The following is a 22,529-nucleotide window of genomic DNA, read 5'->3' as shown; positions in this document are numbered from 1 at the left end:
AGAGCACACTCCCGTTTGTATGCATGAAAAAGGAACAGATACGTGTTGAAGAAAGGTGATCTATGGAAAATGTTTTGGAAAGGGTATATAAACTGCCAATAGATGCTATAAAGGGGAAAAGGACACTGGGTAGGAGGTGGCAAGGACTTACACATTTTGATAGGTTTTGAAACATCGTACCATGTGCATGTATTAATTTTAGATTAAAACAGAAATTAGGGGTAACAGATGGGCTTTCACCCCATTGCCACTTTTGACATAAGCTCGAGTCCATCATAGTTTAAGAGTGTAAGCTTTAACCAAGTTAATGCCTAGCATTCATGTGTGTGTTTTTTTAACCCAAAGGACAACCAAGATGGATCGTCCACTGAAGGAATCTTTGTATCCAAAATAGTTGACAGTGGGCCCGCAGCCAAGGACGGAGGCCTGCAAATTCATGACAGGATTATTGAGGTATGTGAATGCTGGGCAGTGTCTTTTAATAGGCTGAATGCCATCCCGTCTTCGTCCGGTTCAGTTTGGTTAGGGAGGGAGGCCTGAACCCTCCTGATGGTTGGGCAGGAGAACTCTCCCATTGTGTGGGACTTTATGGAGTGCTGATTGCCTTGGTGTTAAGTTTTTGTTTATATTAAATATAGAGAAGCCAGATTATGAGTGTCATGTTCACAATTTGGCTCTCTTCCTTTAGCCTTGCATCTGTTTTGTGGGCTTCAGTTACAGTTTTGTGCGAAAGCCGTTGGAGAGTTGTCTGTTAGTTAGAACCAGATGAGCAACCCCTGTTGTGCACATTGTGTCGGTGTTCACGTTGGTTCCCAGGGTAAGATCGTGGCAGCTCTGGGGGCTTGCTCATGTCCTCCCAGCTCGCGGCACACAGTTACTGCTACAAATGCATCGTTCTGTCTTCTGTTGCCGGTTTTACCAAGTGATGGTCCAGGGATGTGCAGGCAAAGTTTGATAGGATAGTCACTCACATCATTCCCAACTCTCTCTATTCAGTTCTTCATGGAGCATTTTAAGGTTTTATAGAGCAGGTTTGTGGATTTTCTATGGAGGAAGTAGATCTCCTGGCCCACCATCCAACACACTGGAATAGGGTCACATAGATGGCCTCAGATGCCCCAAGTTGCCCAAAGGGAGACAGTTACTCATTGTCTCCTTGTATGGGCTCTTGGTGCAAAGTTGGATACAAATGACTGTTTCCTGCTGCTTTTTTTGATCATTTTGATTGCTCTTTTAATGGGTAAATACATGGACTAAGTGGTTGGGTGTCCTGTGAGGAAGAAACTAAATAGGAGAATCCTAGGTAATATGTTGAATCCCACAAGAAAGTCTCCACAGCCATAGCCATGTAACACGGCACATTAAATGGGGAACAGGAAAAGCAGCACTGTTGGTATTCCAAACACATTGGTGTAGCGTCTGTATTTCTTGAGTGTTTTCATGGTCCGTTTCAAAACTTTGGGCCGAGTGGGAACTCTAACTATGAGATAAGCCATGAGTGGAGTTCATGTAACCCACTGGAATTTGGCCACATGCTTCTCCCCAGAGAAAGGAGCCTTGGGAAGACAGAGAACAAAGTCTGGCTTTCCATTCTTGTTTGAATGAATTCTGCAATGTGCGAAGCAGAACACTTCAGGATCATTTATGTCCTCAGGAAAACATGCAGTTAAACGTCACCAGGAAAACAAACTGAACATGTTAGGGTCTAAGAGTCACTTTTCTGCGGGAGCGGGTACATCGTGGTCACTTATGTATTAAAGGGATACTTGATTTTGTTTTAAGGACATTATTAATATTGTTACATCCCCATTGACTTTTTGAAGCATTCTTAAACTTGGAGCTCTTTTTACTGCATGTTTTAGGGTCAATCTTTGTATTTCCCAGGTCAGGGGAGTGGATTTTCCCGAAGAGAAATTGGCTTGGACAAGAGCACTTTCTCAAGAGCTCAAAGGCATACTTACTGTCTTTTTTTTTTTTTTTTTGTCTGAGAGAGAAAGAATACATTTTCTGAGGCTATTGTTCAGAAAGATAAGTACAGCTTCCGTTGCCAGGGGTTTGGTGGAACAGCCAGTTTCTCTAAGTAATGGAATTTCATTGCTCTTATGTTTTGCAAATGAGAAATCTACAGCTGGGCAGGATTTTCTCTTGGCAGAGGGGGGATCTGTATTTGAAATGTTGAGGATGGTTTCTGGTAAGTCACATTCCCCTTTTGGACAGTATGTAAAATATGAATCATGTCCCAGTGTTGAGATGGAAAGAAGGATGATCGCAACAGAGAAACAACATATGTGTCATTGCAATCGACACACCGTGCCCTTCTCCGTTAAACCCTGATCTCCTTTGACGTGATACGGTAATTCCCATGTCTGAAAAAAGTGTACCCTGCTTCACCTCGTCTGTGTCGGAGTTGATTACTGGGCACGAATTTGATGATTTTAACTGTGCCTGTGTTTCATCACTAAGGAGAGTCAGGCGCTTTCTACTTTCCTACCATATTTCTTCCTTTTCGGGGGAGTGGGCCAACTACCAGCAGACCTTCCCCGTAAGAACTTTAATTCTCATGAAAGGGTACTTCTGTGAAATCCACGGAGACTCACTGAGTCTCATGCTTTACTGCAGTCTTTAGGCTCTTGCTGCTGCTGTCTGCTCCCTGAGACCAAAGCCAGGCCGCCTCCCTTCAGTTTTTTTCTAACAAATAGTGTTTCACTGCCCCCGATACTATCGTGAAACGAAATTTACAAAGAAAGTAATAGATGCATACACCCCTATTTGTAAGATCTCTATGTACTGTAATAGAAAACTGAAAATGAAGATAACTGATAATAAATCCCACGTATCAGGGTGTATGTGTGCGGACACGGTGACGTTTGAAGGTACCCTGAAGGTGCCAGGTGCTGGCGCCCCCTGCTAGACCCAACCTGATGTACCAGCTGGAGAGGCTGCCAGAGCGGGAAGGTGGTGCTGGGGACTCTGGCACTGGGAGCCCTGTCGCCATCCGAGATTGAATTTTCTGCAGTGGTGAACAGGTTGTGGTTGAGTTCTGGCACAACCAAGTCCAGTCTTCTTGTGACTTGCACACTTGCGTGTTTGTGTGTGTGTGTATTTTTAATGTGTGCTGAAATAAACATAACTCAGTCTTGACCATTTAACTATTTTTAGTCTTACCTTTCTGTGGCATTTACACGGTCATGCAGCCATCACCACCATCCATCTCCAGAGGTTTCCCGTCTTCCTTCAGTGAAACTCCCTGTGAAACAACTCCGTGCTCTTTCTGCCCCAGCTCCTGGCAACCACCATTCTGCTTTCTGTTACTGTGCATTTGACTACTGTAGGCACTCTGTGTAAGTGGAATCATGCAATATTGCTCCTTTTGTGTCTGGCTCATTCCATCTGACATGATTCATCCTCTAGGTTCGTCCCTATTGTAAGATATATCAGAATTGCTTCCTTTTTATGGCTAAATACTATCCCACTGTGTATTGATGCCTATACCACATTTCGTTTATCTCTGTATTGACGGACACTGGGTTTGCTCCCACTTTTTGACTATTGTGAATAATGCTGCTATGAACAAGGGTGTACAATCTGTATATATGTAACTGAAAAAAAAAACCCTTAGTGTGTAAATACGAAACAGAGTTAGGTTCTCCACTCCAATAATTGTAAAACGTCTGTTATTTTACCTTCACAGAAGTCTGGCAGGATTTGTGTCAGTTGCATTGGAGGCTTAATGTGCATTGCATGGGACTGTGTGCATCGTAGGACTTGGAGCCTCCTTGGCCCCCTCCCCAATCCTTGTGCCAGTGAATGCCCCCACAGATTTCCAGCACTACCTCAGGGAATGGTGGGGGTACCAGAGAGAATCACTGGACTAGAGATTTATCTTACTCCAAAACCTTATGATGCACCGTGAGTTGCTCGGGAGCAGAGCTGTGAATGTGCCCCCCCTTCTAGCCTGACTGCTGGATTTTTCTGTCTGGGGGCCCTCAAGGCCTGAGAAGGCCTGAGCTGGCTCATTCTGGGGCTAGAAGTCTTGGGCCCCCTCTGATCAAGTGTCTTCCCAGCCCACATAGCTACAGCTTTGGAGCCTGACTGTTCCAGGAGCCCACACCCAATATTTGCATCTCGTGTCCTCCTGTCTGCTTTGGATTGGGACAGACAGATTGTTGTGCCCACCCTACCTCACATCTGACACTGAGATACAGCAAGTTCCAACTTACTCAGTATTTCCTTGTGATTGTGTATGTGTGTGTGTGTGTGTGTGTGTGTGTGTGTGTGTGTGTGTGTGTTTTCTCCCTGTCCTTAATTATGAGCTGCCTCAGACCCTTTTCATAACTTCTTACCTCACCTTTGATTGCATATAGTCAGCTCCTCTTTAGAAATTTAATTTCCCCACAGTACCTTTTGTGTACCATAAATACCCCAGTGGTTTAGTTTCTCTGCCTCAGAGCCTAGTCTGCTTTATGAACTCCCTTTCAAAGACAACGCACTACTCTTCATATCTCAGTACCACCACATTTCTTAAAGGAACTTTGCTTTTGTCCTTTGTAACAGTTTGAAACCTTTGGAAAAATCTGCCCAGTGCCAGCTGAGTGTGTGTTAACCAATGTAAACAGAATCCATCACAAATAGAGTGCTTTTTTCTGTGACCTCTAGAGTCTACTCTGGACCACCAGTCACATTCTGCCCAATTCTACTGTAAGTGATTTGGAGAAACCAAAAGGTGAAAAATCACATATGGTTGATATTACCCTCAAAAATCCCTTAGGGATGTTCCATGTGGGGAGCATACATCTCTCCCTGAGTCCATCCAGCCGATTTCCCTAGCATTGGAGCATCTCGCTGTTCCCTCAGTTGACTACCATATGAGGTATTTGACTTGTTATGCAAATACCTCATTGGGCATAGTGCTCATGCCAAGAAAAGCACAGCAAAACCAAAGCCTACTAGGAAACTGGCAAATTCACTTGGAGGCATGTGCTATCGGTATATTAGTTTCTTGGTTCAATTTTTTTTTTTTTTTTGTAGCTACATGGCTGGCATGGCAAATGCATGACCACATGATGTAGTTCCAGAGCAACTCTTAAACCACTTGTAGAGGCTGTCCACATTTATTTATTTATTTATTGATGGCCAGTTTTCAGGCTTCTTAGGTTGGAGAACTGAGCTCACAGCTGCATTGTGCAAGACTCCCATGTGGTAGTGAGCGTACTTGTGTGACAGTTGTTGGGTTAAATGCAGTGTCCTGTTGTACTTGGAGAGTGCAGATGTGGAATGCAGTGAAAGTGGACGGTGGCCCAGAGCCATTATTTTGTACCGTCGCCTGTAAATACAGGTTCCCCTTGAAAGCGTGAGGATATGAAGACCCACGGTTGTGGTCACAGAGGCCGTGAGACCTCAGCGGCTTTTGTGTACTCCAGTTACTCTGTTTTGTTTGCTGTAGGTCTGGTTAGCCTGTCATTGCTAATAAGGCTGGGTTGCAGGACGGACCAGAAAGCTTTAACAATACCTTCCCTTCCAGAACCAGGCTTTGATAGAACACGAGATTTTACCATTTGTTATTGTTAGAAGATACTGTTCTGAGACCAATAAAAATTGCAGAATGGCCTATCATTCACCTGATGAAGCATTTATTTAAAAAAACAAAACAAAACAACTTGGGGTGCCTGGGTGACTCGGTCGGTTTAGCGTCTGACTTCAGGTCATGATCTCGAGGTTCTTGAGTTTGAGGCCTGTGATGGGCTCTGTGCCAACAGCTCGGAGCCTGTAGCCTGCTTTGGATGCTGTGTCTCCCTCTGTCTCTGCCCCTCCTCCAGTCACGCTCTGTCTTTGTCTCTGTCTCTCTCTCTCTCTCTCTCAAAAAAAAAAAAAATTAAAAAAAAAACTACTGTCTTTTATTAAGACTCTTTTTATTATCATATTGACTTTTATTTCGACATAATTTCAGATATATGTAAACAAATTCCTGCATAATCTTTTCCCAGATTTGCCAAATATTGACATCTATTACATTTACTTGAATTCTTTTCTCTGTCTACTCTTAATCCCTAAATATATCAGTGTGGGTGTTTTTTAGCAATAAGATGTTACCTTACAGAACTGGAGTACAGTTGTCTAAATCAGGAAATTCACATGGGGGGTGTTGTTAATCTACCAAATTTATTCAGATTTCACTAATAATCTTTATAATGTCCATTACAGTGAGAGAAAATCTTAGATCATATGTTTTATTTAGTTGTCATATTTCTTTAGTGTCTCTTACTTGACAGCATTTGTTGAAGTTTTTTGTCTTTTACAGAAAAGGTCATTTGTAGAGTGCCTCTCAGTTTGGATCTGTTTGTTGCTCATGAATATGGATTTAGGTCATATATTTTGAATGGGAATACCACAGAAGTGATAGTGTGTCCTTCTCAGCACATCCTGTTGGGAGTCACATGATGTCAATTGGTGACATAAATTTGGACTGCTTGGTTCAAGTCCTGTCTGCCAGACTTCTCCACTATCCAGTTGTTGTTTTCTCCTTTACCTCGTATCTTACAGGGGGATATTTTGTGGCTATGTAAATATTTCGCTGCTCCTCAAACTTTAATACACTGGTTTTAGCATTCTTTTATGGTTTTTACTTGAATTGATCAGTATTAGGGTGGCTGACAAATGGTCATTTTCTAACTGCATTCCTTCTGTGTTTATTAGTTGGCTTTCCACTATAAGAAAGAGTACTCCTTCCCCTGCTAAAAGTCAGTCTTTTTGGTGTTGACATGTAAAATGCAGCGAACACCTCCATAGTATTTGGGTTTTTTTTTTTTTCTTCTCCTGCCCCTCTGTTGAACCATTTTCATTTTACCCTCATGTCCTATACTAAAGCAATGGAAGACACTGGCAAAATGATGTTCCTCTAAAATGCAGCCAATTTCTTTCATCCTAATGGTGGAAAAAGCCCTGTGTTTTAGATCAAGATGCCCAAGTTGAAGTTGTGCCCAGTTACTGACTCTGTGGTCTTGGTATCCTCAGTGGTGAGCCTTGATTTCTTCATCTCTAAAAGAGGAAGAGCATTACTGTATCCCTTACCTGTCATGCTGTGTGGGTGGATCAAGGAGATAATGCAGGTCGAAAGATTGTTGCTATTAAGTACAAATAGGAAGAATTGATTTTCTTTTAAATTAAAATTTTAGCTTCTGACCCAAGAACTTAATACCAAAGCTAAACATAGAAGTCAGCAAAAATAATTTTGACATCTGTTTTCCTCTTACGTGTTTTGGCAAGAATATAGTGCTGCTATAGGATCATTGAGAAAACTCTGACCTGTTTCAAGGAGTAGTTGTCTCTGGAATTAACGTTGTGACCAGTTAAAACCAAATATACCCTCTCTGATCTATATTAATTGCTTTCTAATGACTGTAGTGATGTAGTGACTTTGTTATGTGTATTAGTGTTGTTGCTGTCTTACTATTGGGCTATTAAAACTAGTTTTTGGAAAAGAAAAAAAACAAGAACAAGTAGGTTTTCACTGAACATCTTTGTAACAGACATCCCTGCACACCAGCCAGATAAACATACAACTTAGATGAAGAACAGAACATATGGCATGATGCAATTTGTGTATTTTAAAAGCATTTCTATATATTTGTCTTTTCATAGGAAAAATCCTCTGAGCTAATAAACATTTTATAGTTCTTAATTTTGTGGGGGATTGGGGGGAGACTTGAAATTTCTGAAGTCAGCTCATATGTGGAACTTGAGAAACTTCATAGAAGACGATGGGGGAAGGGAAGGGGAAAAATAGTTACAAACAGAGAGGGAGGAAGGGAGGTAGTCAAACCAAAAGAAATTCTTTTTTTTTTTTTTAAATCATTTGTTTATTTTTGAGAGAGAGGAACAGAGTGCAAGCAGGGGAGGGGCAGAGAGAGGAGACACAGAATCTGAAGCAGGCTCCAGGCTCTGAGCTGTCAGCACAGAGCCCAACACGGGGCTGGAACTCAAGAGCTGTGAGATCATGACCTGAGCCTGAGTCAGATGCTTAACAGGCTGAGCCACCCAGGTGCCCCAACCATAAGAGACCCTTAAATACAGAGAACAAACTGAGGGTTGATGGGCGGGGGAGAGGGGAAAATGGGTGATGGGCATTGAGGAGGGCACTTGTTGGGATGAGCACTGGGTGTTGTATGGAAGCTATGAATCACTGAAATCTACCCCCAAAACCAAGAGCACACTGTACATGCTGGATGTTAGACAATTTGACAATAAGTTTTATTTAAAAAAAAAAAAAGATGGTGAAGCTAAACAGTAAAAATAAAAAAATAAATTTCTCAAGTAACAATGTTGGAAGTCTCCAAAGTGAGCATTAGTTTGGTAATCCATAAATAAGTAAAGATGAAACATGTGATGTTGGAAGTTTCTTCTCAGTTTTTTAAAAATTTTTTTATTAAAAAGATTTTTTTCTTATGTTTATTTATTTATTTTTTTTTGAGAGAGAGAGAGAGAGAGAGAGAGAGAGAGAGACCAAGCACGAGTGGGGGAAAAGCAGAGAGAGCATGGGACACAGAATCCAAAGCAGGCTCCAGGCTCTGAGCTGTTAGCACAGAGCCCGATGCAGGGCTCGAGCCCATGACCATGGGATCATGACCTGAGCCACCCAGGTGTGACTTTCTTCTTCGTTTTGAATGTCACAAGGCTGGCTCCTGCTCATAGTTCTTGAAAACGTTATTTGACGTTCTCGTGTCTGAAAGCTCATGGCCTCTGCCCCATGTATGGACACGTGCAGGCAGCTAGCTTTATGCTGAAACTCTGGAATCAGGGCCCTGGACACTCCTCTTTGCAGAGCACCTCCCCCCCATTCTCAGCTTAAGTTGATCAAAGTTCGCTGATGTTGGCCTGTGTACTTGTGCAGGAGTTCCGGCTCTACTGAAGTTTTAAATCTATCCCTCATGGTCCTCTTTTAATAAAAAGATTTAATTAGATCACCCACAGAGTACTTGAAAATCTAGAATAAATCAGAAGGGACTGGTGTCCCCGTTAAATTTTCTGAATAAAAATTAGGCCAAAAAAAGTATAATATGGTAATTTCCCAAGGAAAACAAAATAAAACCGCAAACCTTTTGATAGCTGTACAGATAAAATGCATTTTATATTCACTCATCTTCTTTACACATGATGTCTAGACACTTAACCTTTAAGTATGGGGGGGTTTTGAGAACAATTTTCCTTAAAATTAGGTTTTGTCTTTCTGTCACTATAAGGCAAAGAGAGCTGGAGAGACACAGGTCTGGGGACCCTTTAGAGCAGCAGACTGACATCATTTTGGAAACAGAAACTAAGCCCATTGCCTGTAGATTAGGGAGCGGTGAGCAGGAGGAGGGAGCGTTGATTTGGAAATTGTCAGTGCAAATTGCAAATGGGAAGACTTGGGGCGGATGGCAGCTGTGTGTGCTGATTTGCCATTATGCCACTTTCACTGGGGACTCTGAATACCCCGGGGGGTGGGAAGTGGCCGCAGCATTTCCTCTAATGATGATGAATGGTTCCCAGGAGCCTCACCAGGAAGCGCAGCTGGGACAGAGCCTGTCTGCCTCTGCCACACCAAGTGCCACACCGCTCCAAGGAGACCTTTTTACCATTTACCCGTCTTTGTCTATTTTGGTAGCCGTTTGAACTGCACAGAGTCTGTGTCCCACCCCTTTTCTCCTGAGGGTGGCACTCCCTGCTGTCTTTTTGGCTCCTCTGATTCTTTTAACTTCCATCTTTCATCGCTTCCTCTTTTCCTGCTGGTGCTAGGGAGTCATTTGACAGCTCTTGCCGGGTAGGGGAACTGAGAGCCTACGCATGTTGGTTTTCCAACTCCTCTTCCACCTTTCAAAAGAGACCTTCTGCTGCGTTTTAAAATGTTCTAAATATATATGTTTTTTGTTTTTCAATTCTTCGAGAAACTCTAGGAACGGAATCAATTTTGACAGTCTCTAATCAAAGAAAACAATTTTTATTCTTTTCACAGAATGATTGTTACTAAGAAATACCGTGTTTCCAGACACCATGTTTTTTGTTTTTTTTTTTTTTTGCTGTGAAACTTTCTGTTTTATGTTACTTATTTATTTTTTAATATAATTTATTGTCAAACTGGTTCACATCCAGTGTGTACAGTGTGCTCTTGATTTTGGGGTGGATTCCTGTGACTCATCGCTTACATACAACGCCCAGTGCTCATCCTGACAAGTGCCTTCCTCACTGCCCATCACCCATTTTCCCCTCTCCTCCACCCATCAACCCTCAGTTTGTTCCCTGTGTTTAAGAGTCTCTTATGGTTTGCCTCTCTCCCTTTCTGTAACTGTTTTTCCCCTTCTCTTCTGCCATGGTCTTCTGTTAAGTTTCTCAAGTTCCACATATGAGTGAAAACATGTGATACCTGTCTTTCTCTGACTGAGTTATTTCACTCAGCATAATACCTTCCAGTTCCACCCACGTTGCTGCAAATGGCATGATTTCATTCTTTCTCATGGTCAAGTAGTGTTCCATTGCATATATAAACCACATCTTCGTTATCCATTCATCAGTTGGTGGGCACTTGGGCTCTTTCCATAATTTGGCTGTGGTTGAAAGTGCTGCTATGAACATTGGGGTACATGTGCCCCTATGCATCAGCACTCCTGTATCCTTTGGATAAATTCCCAGGAGTGCTATTGTGTAGGGTAGTTCTATTTTTAAGTTTTTAAGGAACCTCCACACTGCTTTCTGGAGTGGCTGCACCATTTTGCATTCCCACCAGCAGTGGAAGAGGTTTCCCATTTCTCCACGTCGTTGCCAACATCTGTTGTTTCCTGAGTTGTTCATTTTAGCCACTCTGACCGGTGTGAGGTGGTATCTCAGTATGGTTTTGATTTGTATTTTCCTGATGAGGAGTGATATTGAGCATCTTTTTATGTGTCTGTTAGCCATCTGGATGTCTTTTTGGAAGAGTGTCTATTCGTGTCTTCTGCCCGTTTCTTCACTGGATTATTTGTTTTTCGGGTGTGGAGTTTGGTAAGTTCTTTATAGATTTTGGATACTATCCCTTCATCCAATACATCATTTGCAAATACCTTTTCCCATTCTGTCGGTTGTCTTTTAGTTTTGTTGATTGTCTCCTTTGCAGTACAGAAACTTTTGATCTTGATGAGGTCCCAATAGTTCATTTTTGCTTTTAATTCCCTTGCCTTTGGAGATGTGTCGAGCAAGAAATTGCTGTGGCTCAGATCACAGAGGTTGTTGCCTGCTTTCTCCTCTAGGGTTTTGATGGTTTCTTATCTCACATTTAGGTCTTTGATCCATTTTGAGTTTATTTTTGTGTATGGTTTAAGAAAGTGGTGTAGTATCAGTCTTCGGCATGTTGCTATCCAGTTCTCCCAACACCATTTGCTAAAAAGACTGTCTTTTTTCTATTGGATACTCTTTCCTGCTTTATCAAAGATCAGTTGGCCATCCATTTGTGGGTTCACTTCTGTGTTCTGTATTCTATTCCATTGGTCTGTATGTCTATTTTTGTGCCAGTACCATACTGTCTTGATGATTACAGCTTTGTAGTAGAGGCTAAAGCCAGACACAACAATTTGAGAATTTATTAGGCAGACACTTGGAACTCCTACCTAAAAAATTATTAGGTGTTTGTTTAAAAATTTGGGAGGAAGATGATTATATAGAATGATATGGTTGTGGCTTATTGAAATTTTTCAGGTTGTGGGAACGCCCGGGTGGCCCAGTCTGATGAGTGTCCAACTCTTGATTTCAGCTCAGGTCATGATTCCAGGGTCATGGGATCAAGTCCCATGTCAGCCTCAGCACTCAGTATGGAGCCTGCTTAAGATTGTCTCTTTCCCGGGGCGCCTGGGTGGCGCAGTCGGTTAAGCGTCCGACTTCAGCCAGGTCACGATCTTGCGGTCCGTGAGTTCGAGCCCCGCGTCAGGCTCTGGGCTGATGGCTCAGAGCCTGGAGCCTGTTTCCGGTTCTGTGTCTCCTTCTCTCTCTGCCCCTCCCCCCTTCATGCTCTGTGTCTCTCTGTCTCAAAAATAAATAAACGTTAAAAAAAAATTAAAAAAAAAAAGATTGTCTCTTTCCCTGTCCCTTTGCCCCTCTCCCCAGCTCACATGCTCACTCTCTCTCTCTCTCTCTCTCAAAATAAAAATAAAATCTTAAAAAAATCTTCATGTTGTGTGATTCTTAGGATAGTAGTGGAAGAGAAATCCTTGGCTAGTGTATTATCTCTTTGTGGATGTGAACCAAATTCCCTTTATTACGAGAGAGATCAGGATCCATAGAGAGCTAAACTGTGGTCCCTGACTGTAGGGTGTTTACCTGTAAGGCCAGTATATAGAACAAGATGGCTGACACTAGGGTTATAAGAAAGCCGGTCAGTACATAGAATGGTTAAGAGTCACACACTCTGAAATTAGAGCAAATTTTGAATTCTAGTCCTGCCATTTGCTATTGTTAGCCTTAAAACTACCAGCTGTTTTTCCAGAAAAAGGTGGGTTTATCTGCGAAGAGTAGAGAATTGGAATCTGGGATAAGCAAGCTACAGCAAATCTATAGGCAAGTTGAACAAACCAAAGAGAGGAACATTATTGTATGGAAAAGGAGGAGGAAGTTGGGAGGAGTTGTTTTGAATAAAATTACATTAAAGGGAATCAGGAATTCAGGGTGATGATGATTTCTCTTTGGCTAAGTTGCCAGGGGTATTTGATTTCTTGTAGGAGATATAACATGTATCTTCCCCTACTGGGGTTTTTCTTACAGAGTTCTGTAATTGACAGTTCTTCTTGTAATTGACGTTGAGTGGTACAGCTCTCCCTACCCGCTTCTCCTTCTACCATCTCAAGTCTACTTTAGCAAGGTTTCCCTGTCTAAATTTTCACACTACCCTCATGACCTTGGGCAAGCTTATTATTATTTCCGGGCACTGCTTTCTTCTGTAAAATATGGACACTGTTTCATATATTATAAGGTTGCTATAGTAAAGAAAATAATGCATGTGTCTGAATACTGTAAATTTGGCCCCAGAATAAACACTCGCCAGGTGGTTAGCTTTGCTGGGTTGTTTCCTGTAGTTGTGTAGAGGCTGGCCTGGAGGGACCTTGCAGCGAGCTCAAGCTTTGATGATGATTGTATGGCACAGTTTCGTGAGCCTGAAATTACAGTTGTGAGTAGATCATTTTGATTTGGTTTGGAGTTCTTTTTTAAGTTAGTGACCTTTTGAATCTGGATTGAGAAAGAGCTGTCACTTCCTAAAACCATATAAATCACAGTAATTGATCAATCAGAAATAATTCTTAATTTACATCATAGTGTGAACAACATGGTAATTCATTGCATATGTGCTGACTTAAGTGTTCTAAAAATAAAGTAAAACAATTGCGTGTTTAATATCAGCTATTTTTAAAATGCCAGAACAGAATAAGATTTCCATTTTTAAGTTGACTCATGAAGAATGTTGGGATTTTCTTAAAACTGTGAAGGGTTTCTTTGACTACCTCATCCCTTAAGATTACAAGTCACATTTAATTTCTTTCTGTATCTTGATGCTAATATAATACACCAGTGTAGAAAAATTGAAAAATTCAATAAAGTATAGAGATGAAACTAGAAACCGTTACTGATAGTAAGCATTGTCTCTTTAAAAACATTTTTTTAAATGATGTTTGTTTATTTTTGAGAGAGAGAGAGAGAGAGAGAGTGAGTGAGTGAGTGGAGGAAGGGCAGAGAGAGGGAGACACAGAATCGGAAGCAGGCTCCAGGCTCTGAGCTGTCAGCACAGAGCCCGACGTGGGGCTCGAACTCACAGACTGTGAGATCATGACCAGAGCCGAAGTCAGACACTTACCTGACTGAGCCTCCGGGGTGCCCCAGTAAGCGTTGTCTTGACAAAAAGAGAGGAAGAGATACAATCGCCTGTGTGCCAGGATCTGATGGGGCATGGAAATTGCATAAGGGACACATATTTATTACTTGTTTTTAAACTGTCTTAACTGGGAACAGCCAAATAAAATAGGATTAAGTATGATTTTGTTGTGGCATTGTTAATGGATTTCTAATGCTTTATATCATTTTTGGAAATACGCTTATTAGAACGTTTGGTGAGTATTGATGTTCATGGTGACTTAGAAGAGATTGCAGGTGATAAAGGAATTGTAGAGGAGGAGGAATCAAGCAAGAAAAAAAGTATTTCATCATATTTTTATTGAAAGCTCCTGATACTATCAATAGAGCAACATCTGAATTTTCTTCCGTGATTGAAAGGTAAGTTTGACTTAAGTTCTACTTCATTGTTTCCTTCTAGAGGGCTAGTGGTGATGGTATCACAAGCTGGTGACGGTTTTAATTTCTCCATTTGGTGTCCTAATCAGCGTCTTGGTATCTAGAGAACTAATTTCCTTTGCTGTATGAACCAGCAGAAGGAAAGTGATCACACAGGACGTTAAATGCTAAGTTTTATGGAATCATGTTCACAGAAATGTTGCCTTGATCTTGGCGTTGGGGTTTTAATGAAGTTCTAAATGACACTTTAACTTATATTACTAGACAGAGTCCTTTAATTTACTGTATTTTGACACATAAAAGTTTTTGATTGCCTAAAGAGCTTGTAAAATAATAGGTTTTACATATATGTATCTGTGTGACTCTCTATGAGTATATGAATCTGTGGGTAAGTGTGTATGCCTGAATACATAGCCCTTCCTTAAATTGACGTGAGTCACTTGCGAGATTTGCTTTTATTTTGCATGAGTCACTCAATGGAGACTCAAGACCAATTGAAGGTCTAAGCTATTTTTAATATAATCCCTGTTTGGTAGGTAACCTTGGTTTATACTCTGTAAGAAAGGAAAGGAGAATCCTGTGGGCAGATGGTATTATGTAGAATAGAGGCAAGGAAATCTTTGTTGTGACAAGGTGACTTAATTACCTGTGAAGCCTATTCATAGGTAAATGTAGGTTACTTGGCCATATATACTCAGTCTTGTAAGTGAAATGCAGTCTCATCTGCTGAACTCACTAGATTTAATAGAACATACAGGGAATTACACTAATTCAGAGAGAAGAAGAGAAGAAAGGAAGTTGCTCTTTCTATCAAAATATTTTCCTTTTCCCCCTTTAGTGAGTTTGAAAGTTAAGTACATATAAGCGTCCTTTGGTTTTTGCCATAATTAGAACATTAAAGGCATTCAATATGAGCTGTTGGTAGGTTTTTGTTATAACTGATCCCAGTTCTAAGTGAGCTCTCAAAGCTTAAAATAGAGGTTTAAGGAGAGAAAAATCTGATAAGCTTCCATTCGTTCTGAATCCGTTTATTCCAGTCTTGTTAAGCGTGATAACATGGGAGAAATACAAGCCAGAGGGTGTAAAAACAATGTCATATTATTTCCCTGAAGGACCAGCCATTAAACTTCTATGAACATACGTGGGAGAGGAAATTAGGCCTTGTGATACACCGCAGGGCAGGAGAGAGAGTGCACCCTCATCTTCAGAAAATCGGAGTGATGGATGGTCAGTTAGGCCTGTGTAGCATTTTGTACTGATCAGCAAACTGAAACAAGTGTTTGTCAAACTTCAGTCGTCTATCTTCTTACCATCTCTGTACTACCTGTTTTTGTGAAATACCTAACATTGTTTTAAAGCAACATACATTTGTTTAACTTAAACTTATTTAAAAAAAAAATTTTTTTTTAACGTTTATTTTATTTTTGAGACAGAGAGAGAGCATGAACGGGGGAGGGTCAGCGAGAGGGAGACACAGAATCTGAAACAGGCTCCAGGCTCTGAGCTGTCAGCACAGAGCCCGACGTGGGGCTCGAACTCACGGACGGTGAGATCATGACCTGAGCCGAAGTCGGACGCTCAACCGACTAAGCCACCTAGGCGCCCCTAACTTAAACTTATTTTAAAAAGGAGACTGTGTCATGATTGTAAGTGGAAAGTCATTTTCATGTGGTGTAGAGAGAAGATAGTAATAAAAATAAAAACAATGAAAGGGTAGAGTTGGTAAATTTCAGCTTGTACTATCACTGGCTGATCACTGATCCTGAGCCTTGCTTTCTCTTTGAGAGCAAAATTATTCTTTGGATTCATAAGGATGATGACTGGAAGCAAGCCCCAGGAGAGATTTGGGGTGTGGACCCCATTGTAATCTTCCTTTGGGTCATGGTTAATGAGTGGACTCAGGCTGTGAAAATGCATAATGATGTACACGTAAGGTTTATTGACTTCCTATACGTATGTCACACCTAGACGGTTTTATTCCTAAAAATGATGTTACCAGCATTTAGGCCCCATATTGTTTCTGTCCCCTCCACATTGCTTGGAAATTTACAACAGAAAGGTGTGCTCATTAGGTCCGTCAAGGTCCTTGAAAAGCATAGCCCAGAACCACCTACAGTACATGTCGCCTGTTTGTGACTTCATCTTTCCTGTGTGGCCATGAGCCAGTCTGGGCTAACTGCTCTGTGCAGCTACTTAAGTTTGTTTGGTTGAGGAATGAGGAGCTTTTAGAGATTACAGTCCACTACAGAGAAAAATAATTCCATCATTGTTAAAGAACTTCAGAGGCAAAAGGTGAATATTAGTGTCATAAGCCGCAAATCAGGGATTCCATCGTTGATCAACTTTTATTTGTCTTTATACATTAAAAAAACAACAACAACAACCATGCTGTTGGTAGGCATTCCAATCGTAGCTGTAGTTTGAATTCCATTCCATTCATAGTTTGTAGTATGAACATTTGTCGATTGATGCAACCCAAACATGGATCTAGGAACTGCTTGGGGTACAGAATGAATAAGTCACAGGAGTGAAAGGTACAGCATAGGAAATACAGTTAGTCGTGTTGTTTAGGACTGTGGTGACAGAAGATAGCTACTTTGGGGTTAGCACAGCATAATGTATAGCTTTATCAGAGAATCACTATGTTGTACATCTGCAATTAATGTAACGCTGTGTCACCTACACTTCAGTAATGCAAACACCTGGAACAGCTTGTGGAGACTGCTCTTCCAAAGACCGACAGTAAGAAATAGGTTTTTTTTTTTTTTTTTAATTTTTTTTTTCAACGTTTTTTATTTATTTTTGGGACAGAGAGAGACAGAGCATGAACGGGGGAGGGGCAGAGAGAGAGGGAGACACAGAATCGGAAACAGGCTCCAGGCTCTGAGCCATCAGCCCAGAGCCTGACGCGGGGCTCGAACTCCCAGACCGCGAGATCTTGACCTGGCTGAAGTCGGACGCTTAACCGACTGCGCCACCCAGGCGCCCCAAGAAATAGGTTTTATGTAAAAACAAGTGAGAGTGGGTCCTGGTGCATATGCACAAAAATTGAAAAAATGTTGATGAGAGATACTTGACTAGACGCAGCAGTCTGGTATTTCTGTTTTATTCTTGTCTTTTTTTCATGCTCTTTGCCGCCCACCAAGTTGATGGCATGGCTCACTAAAGGGCAGTGACCAGCAGTTTAAAAACCTTCTGCTCTGGAGGACAGAGCATGTTGATAACTTCCATGTTGATAGCAGATGTGTTTTTCGGATATTATCCCTTGGAATCTGTCAGATTTGCTGAAAGCATGCCTAGGTCTCAGCTCTTACAAGAAGAATGGAATCAAATGTGACATTAGAATGTATGACCATATTTGCAAAAATAAGTCTCATTACCTATCAACTTTCCCCTTACAAAGTTCTTGCCTGAGGCAAAGTTCACAGGCTGTGCACATCCACCAGCAGATGGATGGCATTAGTGGTCACTTGTGTTATAATATAATACACGTACCACACAGGGACCTAAGTGCAGCCTGTGGAAGCCTAACTTGTTTCTAAGAGTGAAGCTTTCATGTGCAGGGTCATCTCTCTGATGAGATCTGTGTCTGACTGATGTTCAGGGTGGATGCTTCGTGTGGTAGGGGTCATCATTGCCTTCCAGAGTCTATGGAGAAGTGGGTAAGCTGTACCCAGATAGGCTTCTCAATTCAGCATTTGTTAGACCCTACTGGTCAGGTGTCCCTGTGACGTTCATAGGTCATTAATGAAGGACCAAGGAGAGTCCCGTGTGAGGATAAGCACCCGGGATGGGAGACACATTGATAGAGCCGTGTATTTGCTGTGTTCCTGGGACCTACCACTGCATCTGCTGCAGAGTATTCAACCAGTAAATATCCATTTCCTGAGTTGGAAATAGATTTTCAAGTCACACGATCCACTTCTGAGGGTAAAACTGCAGGAGGTCTAACATTAGAAGCATTAGAGGCAGGTGACACTATGTCATGAGGTCTCCGGGGAATTGGAGACTTTGACAACACCTCCTTCAGACAGGTGGAATCTGCCAGTTGTCCATCCCAGAATAGCAGTGGCTTAAAATAGACCTCGCTGTCAGTGCCAGGGGGATTTAGGAGTAGAGTTCCTTTATTTGGAAACAAGGGAGTAAATTGGCTTGCCAGAGGAAAATTGTGAAGAAGCCCTATTTTGCCCCCACCTTTTTTTAAAAGATAAATATAAAGATAGCCTAAAAAAATAAAGAGTTGAATTTTTGGTATAACACATTAGGTTTTATAAACTAAAGTTAAGAAAAACTCTACAGCATTTATGAATTGTAATCTTTATGTTTTAGGTAAACCCTTTTTTAAAAAATTTACTTTTATTTTTTTATTTTTGAGAGAGAGAGAGAGAGAAAGAGAGAGAGAGAGAGAGTGAGTGTTGGAGTGGGGGAGGGGCAGAGAGAGAGGGAGACACAGAATCTGAAGCAGGCTCCAGGCTCCGAGCTGTCAGCACAGAGGCCATTGGGCTCAAACTCACGAGCCACCAGTTCAAGACCTGAGCCTGAGTCGGAAACTTAACCAACTGAGCCACCCAGGTGCCCCTAAGTAAACCCTTTTTCTTATTAGTCATGTTTAGCAGTAAGATTTAGTAAACTGTGTTACCTCCAGTTAATTAAATTTATGTGCAGTAAAGTTAGCTTGTTTGTTTGTATGTGTTTTTTGCTTATGAAGCTGAAGTCTTTACTATCCTGTTTGGATAATAAATAACTCTGGTCATCTTTGTCTTCTGTCTCGCTGGCCTTGGTCTTGTCTTCCTAAAGGGCCCCATTTTAGGAACATAAAATTGATAGCAACTTCCAGCAAGTTCTGGAAGATGCCTTCACTCACTTCTTTTTCAAGTGTGCAGTTTTCTTAGATGAAAGTTTAGCCACTATCGTTGCCATGGAATTTTCATACATGTTCCAGGAAATAATTCCTTTACCACAATTGCTTGATTAAACCAACTTGCCAGTGAAGCAGTAAACCCCAGTGGAACTTTCTGAGGGCTTCTTTGGAGGGGAATAGAAATGAAGCATTAAAGAAAGGCCTGGGGAATGGTCTTCACTGCTCCTTTACCATCAGTCCCACTCCCCAGGAGGGATCTGATGAGGGAGGTGATGTTTGAAGCCTGTTGGACTAAACAGATATATGTTACCTTTCTCCTGTTAACCTTTCTTCTGAGACGTTTGAGATTTGTGTTCTGCGCTGAACTAATGAGAAAAAGGTGACAAGCTGGAAATAGATGAGTGTCCTCATAGAATGAATAAAAGGCTAAAAACGGTGTGAATGTTAATATACATGAAGACATCAGATAGAAATTTCTTAGTAGACATTTCCTGCTGTGTTTCCCAGTAACATCTGCTAACAGAAAGTTTAAAACGTGAATTCCTATGCTTTGGAATGCTAAAAGTAATAAGACAGAACAGCTATCTTAATTTTTTCATTTGAACACTTGAGCCAAGAAAAGAAGCTAAATTTGTTGCGAGTCGGGCGTTTGCTTGTACGTTTATATGCCGGCCAGCTGAAACCTGAAATGTTCCCTCTGGAAGGTGGAGGCAACCTCATCCTGAAAGTTTACTTTGAAAACAGCAACAACAAAAACATAACTTTTTGTTAGAGGTTTCAGAAGGAGAAAACAAGAACAGTGCAGTTTCTCTCTTCTTTTGGGCAGGGGGGGAATGGCAGAGTTCATTGAAAGGGACATTTTTAAAAGTAAGTGATGTGTATTACAGAGGTTGTAAGGATAATACTAAGCTCTGTGCATAATGAGCCACTTTCATTGATATTTGGTGATTTTGAATGCATTTGATGTACCGTTTTGCCTAGCTTGATACCCGGATGAGAATGTACAATATTAAGAATAGAATGCAGTATTATGTTTGTATCTCCTTTAGAGAAACTGCCATGAAATGTGGTTTAAGGAGGTCCTGTAAGTAACACGAGAATCTAAACCAGAAGAACTCTAGACGGATTGAACGTAAATGTTTGAAGGAGCTTTAAGAAAACAAACAACAACTAGGAGGTTTTATTAATAATAATTTTTTCTTTTTCTTCTAAATCAGGTTCCATTTATTTTCTTTGCACAGACATGCGCACACACACCATTAAATAGAGCATCCAGTCACGAAATAAAACTGGGTGACTTTTGCTAGAAATGTAGCTGTTGCCTTAATTGAGCAAAACACGTCAGGAGCTTAAGTTCAGCTCCAGAGTGGGAGCCGTCTGTTGGAAAACAGTACCCTCTTCCTGGGAGAAGGTGGTTCTTCCCTTATTTCTCTCCTCTGTCATTTTAACCCCACGGCACCCAAAGTTCTGTAGTGACCACAGAAGATGCTCCTGTCACAGGGATGCCAGATTCTGCTTGTTAAGAGCATTGAAGCAAACTCTGTGGTTATAAATGGCATGCTTTTTTTTTTTTCCCCTGTCCTCCCCGCCCCCCCCCCCCCCCCCCCCCCCCCCGCCCATTCACCACACCAGACAGAGGGAAGGAATGTCCTGGCCTTGTCAAGGAGAGAAAAGAAGTGCCATGGCACTGGAAGTGAAAACATAAAGCTAATTGTTGATGGTGTAATGTTACAGACCACCAACGAGACACTGCCAGAACTTGAGGTCTGTTAGATCTTGGGGGAAACAGAAATGCCATTTTGATTTAATTTAAGAGAGTCCTAAAAGTGGTGGTAGACACGTTGCTAAACATCCCTGGTTTCTGGAGATTAGAAAGAAGTTATTTTTTCATGACATTAGGGTCACCTGTAGGTTTAATAGGCTGGTCATGGGACTCCCATGATCAGAGCCTGATGTGGGGCCCTTCATTCATTCATAAGCTAATGGGATACTCATGGTCTGAGCCGTGCACCTGGGATGCAAATGCTGTTGGCCACTCAGTGAAGAGCCCTGTGGTTCAGGTGAGTCGAGCCCTTGAGGTTACCTTGTCCTATTTTACTTGTGGCATTTCCTCCTCCTCTTTGATTAAATTTTGTTTTGAGTCCTGAAAGTACTTCTGGGCGAAGAGAAGCTCCTGGCCGACGGGGCTTCTTTGTGGGGCGTAACTGGCTGGACACATGCGGAGAGATGGGCAGAGGGTGCTGAACGTCATAGAGGGGCTAGTTTGGGGTATCCAAGCGAGCGCACGTGTATGTCCCCATACGAAAAGGCCTGGGAACTGGTGCTGAGAAAATTGACTGCTGGCTCGAGGCTGTTTTGGCTGTATCACTTGTTACGTGGTACACACAGATTGTCCTATAGAACTTACCTTCTCTAAAGACCTTCCACAGCCGCAGTATTTGAACAGCAGAGTGTCTGTAGTGGGTAAGAGTAAACTAGCTGCATGGATTTGAATCCCAGCTCTGGTACTCTTAGCTGTGTTAGCCTTGGGCAAGTTACCCAACTTCTCAGAACCTTCATTTTCTTGCCTGAAAAATGAGGGTGAGGGCATCTATCTCAGAAGTTACGTGTGTGGCTTCAATCATTTAATATGTCTTAAGTTTTTAGAAGCCCTCAGAAGAGTTCTTCGCACATGGCAAGTACTCAGTGACGTTGTTACTATTGAGTCATTCTTACCGTTTGCATTTGTTGAGCACCTGTTGTATGTAGGGGAGTGAAGTTGGTTATCCTGATGAATTTTGTATCCTTCACGCAGCCCTGCAACAGCAGGGGGTCTTGTTTCCATTTTACGGCAGACACCACAGAGACTCAGCTCAGTGCCATATCTAGCCATTAATGAGTCCCCATCTGGCTCTGTCGCTTTTCTGTCCAGCCAGACCCATGCCAGTGCAAACATGTTTAAGCCTCATTAAATGAATACACATATTAAAAAACTACATCTGTGACATATATGTCACTTGTATATTTTATAATATTGAGTATAAAGAATTTCATTAAAAAAAAAACTTAGTGTAGGTAAGGGGAATGATCAAAATTTGTATACAAGTTGTCAGCAGTGGCCTACTTTAGAGGGTGGAAAGGGGTGGCTTCCGAAATCTTTCTATTATAATATTTAGTTGTCTTTTTCTCTCTCTCTTTAAAAAGACATCTTTTATTGAACATACTACCACCCAATTGTAAAGTTATGTGCAGTTGCCCGAATCATTGAACCATTGAAGTTTTATTTTTTTTTTATTTTTCTCATCTTTATTTTTGAGGGAGAGAGAGAGAGACAGAGACACAGAGTGCCAGTGGGAGAAGGCAGAGAGAGAGGGAGACACAGAATCCGAAGGAGGCTCCAGGCTCTGAGTGG

At 41.6% G+C, this 22,529-nt stretch overlaps 1 protein-coding gene across 1 annotated transcript in view; it reads left to right on the top strand.

Moving 5' to 3' along the window:
* Positions 1-22,529, top strand: part of PDZRN3 (PDZ domain containing ring finger 3) — a 240,927-nt gene that overhangs the window by 21,396 nt on the left and 197,002 nt on the right. Inside the window, exon 3 of the mRNA XM_047096984.1 lies at positions 346-453. Coding sequence (XP_046952940.1) covers positions 346-453 — 108 coding nt within the window. The remainder of the gene's footprint in view (positions 1-345; positions 454-22,529) is intronic.

This window comes from Lynx rufus, unplaced genomic scaffold (assembly GCF_022079265.1).
Source record: "Lynx rufus isolate CCGP_SWC_20201006 ecotype Redwood Valley unplaced genomic scaffold, mLynRuf1.p SCAF_4, whole genome shotgun sequence".
Classification (NCBI taxonomy): domain Eukaryota; kingdom Metazoa; phylum Chordata; class Mammalia; order Carnivora; family Felidae; genus Lynx; species Lynx rufus.
Note: the sequence above shows the minus strand (reverse complement) of the source record. Positions and strands in the feature narration are given on the sequence as shown.